Source organism: Oncorhynchus clarkii, chromosome 19 (assembly GCF_045791955.1).
Source record: "Oncorhynchus clarkii lewisi isolate Uvic-CL-2024 chromosome 19, UVic_Ocla_1.0, whole genome shotgun sequence".
In the NCBI taxonomy this organism is placed as follows: Eukaryota; Metazoa; Chordata; class Actinopteri; order Salmoniformes; family Salmonidae; genus Oncorhynchus; species Oncorhynchus clarkii.
In genome coordinates, this window is record NC_092165.1 from 3,542,822 (window position 1) to 3,544,028 (window position 1,207).

Sequence of the window (1,207 nt, forward strand, 5' to 3'; positions counted from 1 at the left end):
GTGTGGGGGCAGAGTTCAATAGGGACCGAGGCAGAATGAATGCTATCTATCTTACCCTGATCCTAGATCTGTGGATGAGGGGAATGTCATTAGAATTTTAAGGATTTCACAGTGTTCTAATCATAATGTTTTAGAGTCACTTCTATAGTTCTAACCATAGAATTAGAATAAGAATACCATTCTAATCCATTGTCTTACTTCCCGTAACCAGGGCACCCGTCTTCTCCACGGCAACCAGCAGCTGATCCTCCAGGCAGCATTCCCCATGCAACAACAGCAACAGGCCTTCACCCAGGTAACACAACAACAACAGTCTCACAACCAGAGGCATCAGCTGCAGCTGAAACCACAGCCGCAGAGACAACCCAAAGGCCCGCCTTCGCACCGGACTGACAGCTCCAGCAGCCAAGCACAGTAGGCCAGGCGTCCAATCAGACTCTATGACCTGAAGGCTGAACCAATCAGGGGTGTCCTGGATTGTGTTGTGTGTTTTTCTAATGGAACTACAGTGTTGGAGTCACCCAACCCCCCCTCCTATATCGCCCCTAACATTTAGCTGCTGTGTTGACCCCCTCTATCTTCCGCCATAACAAACTGAATTATGGGTAACGGTGAGGGTGGCCAGCCCTTCGTCCTAGAAAGCTACTAACTGTGCAGGGTTTGGCTCCGGCTCTGCTCTAACACACCTATTCAGTTGCTCACCAGGATCTTGATGTTCACCTAGACTGAATCAGGTGTGTTGGTTAGCGCAGGGCCGGAACTAAAGCCTGCAGTCAGGAGATCTTCAGGAGGAGGTTTGGCCCCACCTGGATTTCACCTTCCTTAAGGAACTCCTCATCACCGCGGTGACAATAGTACGGACCGGAACCATCGGAACCCTGTATCCCGTAGCAACCAGGAGGAGAGTTGTTTGTTCGTGCGTTGGAGGAGAGACAAACTCGGTGTCCGTGGAAACCCAGTAGAACTCTGCGTTGCCACGGTAACGAGAGACTCCAAAAGGAACGTCGTGGTGATGGACTGACTCTATGGGTCTGTACAGTACAGACGTGTGTAACATTAAACTAAATGTAAATATTCATTATAGCTACAACGAAAAAAAAACGGAAATTACTATTTTATATGATTGCATGGGTAAATAACTGTACGTTTTTATGAGTAACTTTTGACAAAATGACTTTATTCAGTGTTTTCCTGGTCAGTTCCTGGT

General features: G+C 47.6%; 1 protein-coding gene across 1 annotated transcript in view; it reads left to right on the top strand.

The window, feature by feature from the left end:
• Nucleotides 1-457, top strand: part of LOC139374594 (circadian locomoter output cycles protein kaput-like) — a 47,360-nt gene extending 46,903 nt beyond the window's left edge. The window contains exon 23 of the mRNA XM_071115611.1: nt 212-457. Within this exon, the coding sequence (XP_070971712.1) occupies nt 212-418 (207 nt within the window). The 3' untranslated portion in view covers nt 419-457. The remainder of the gene's footprint in view (nt 1-211) is intronic.
• Nucleotides 458-1,207: the final 750 nt, after the last annotated feature.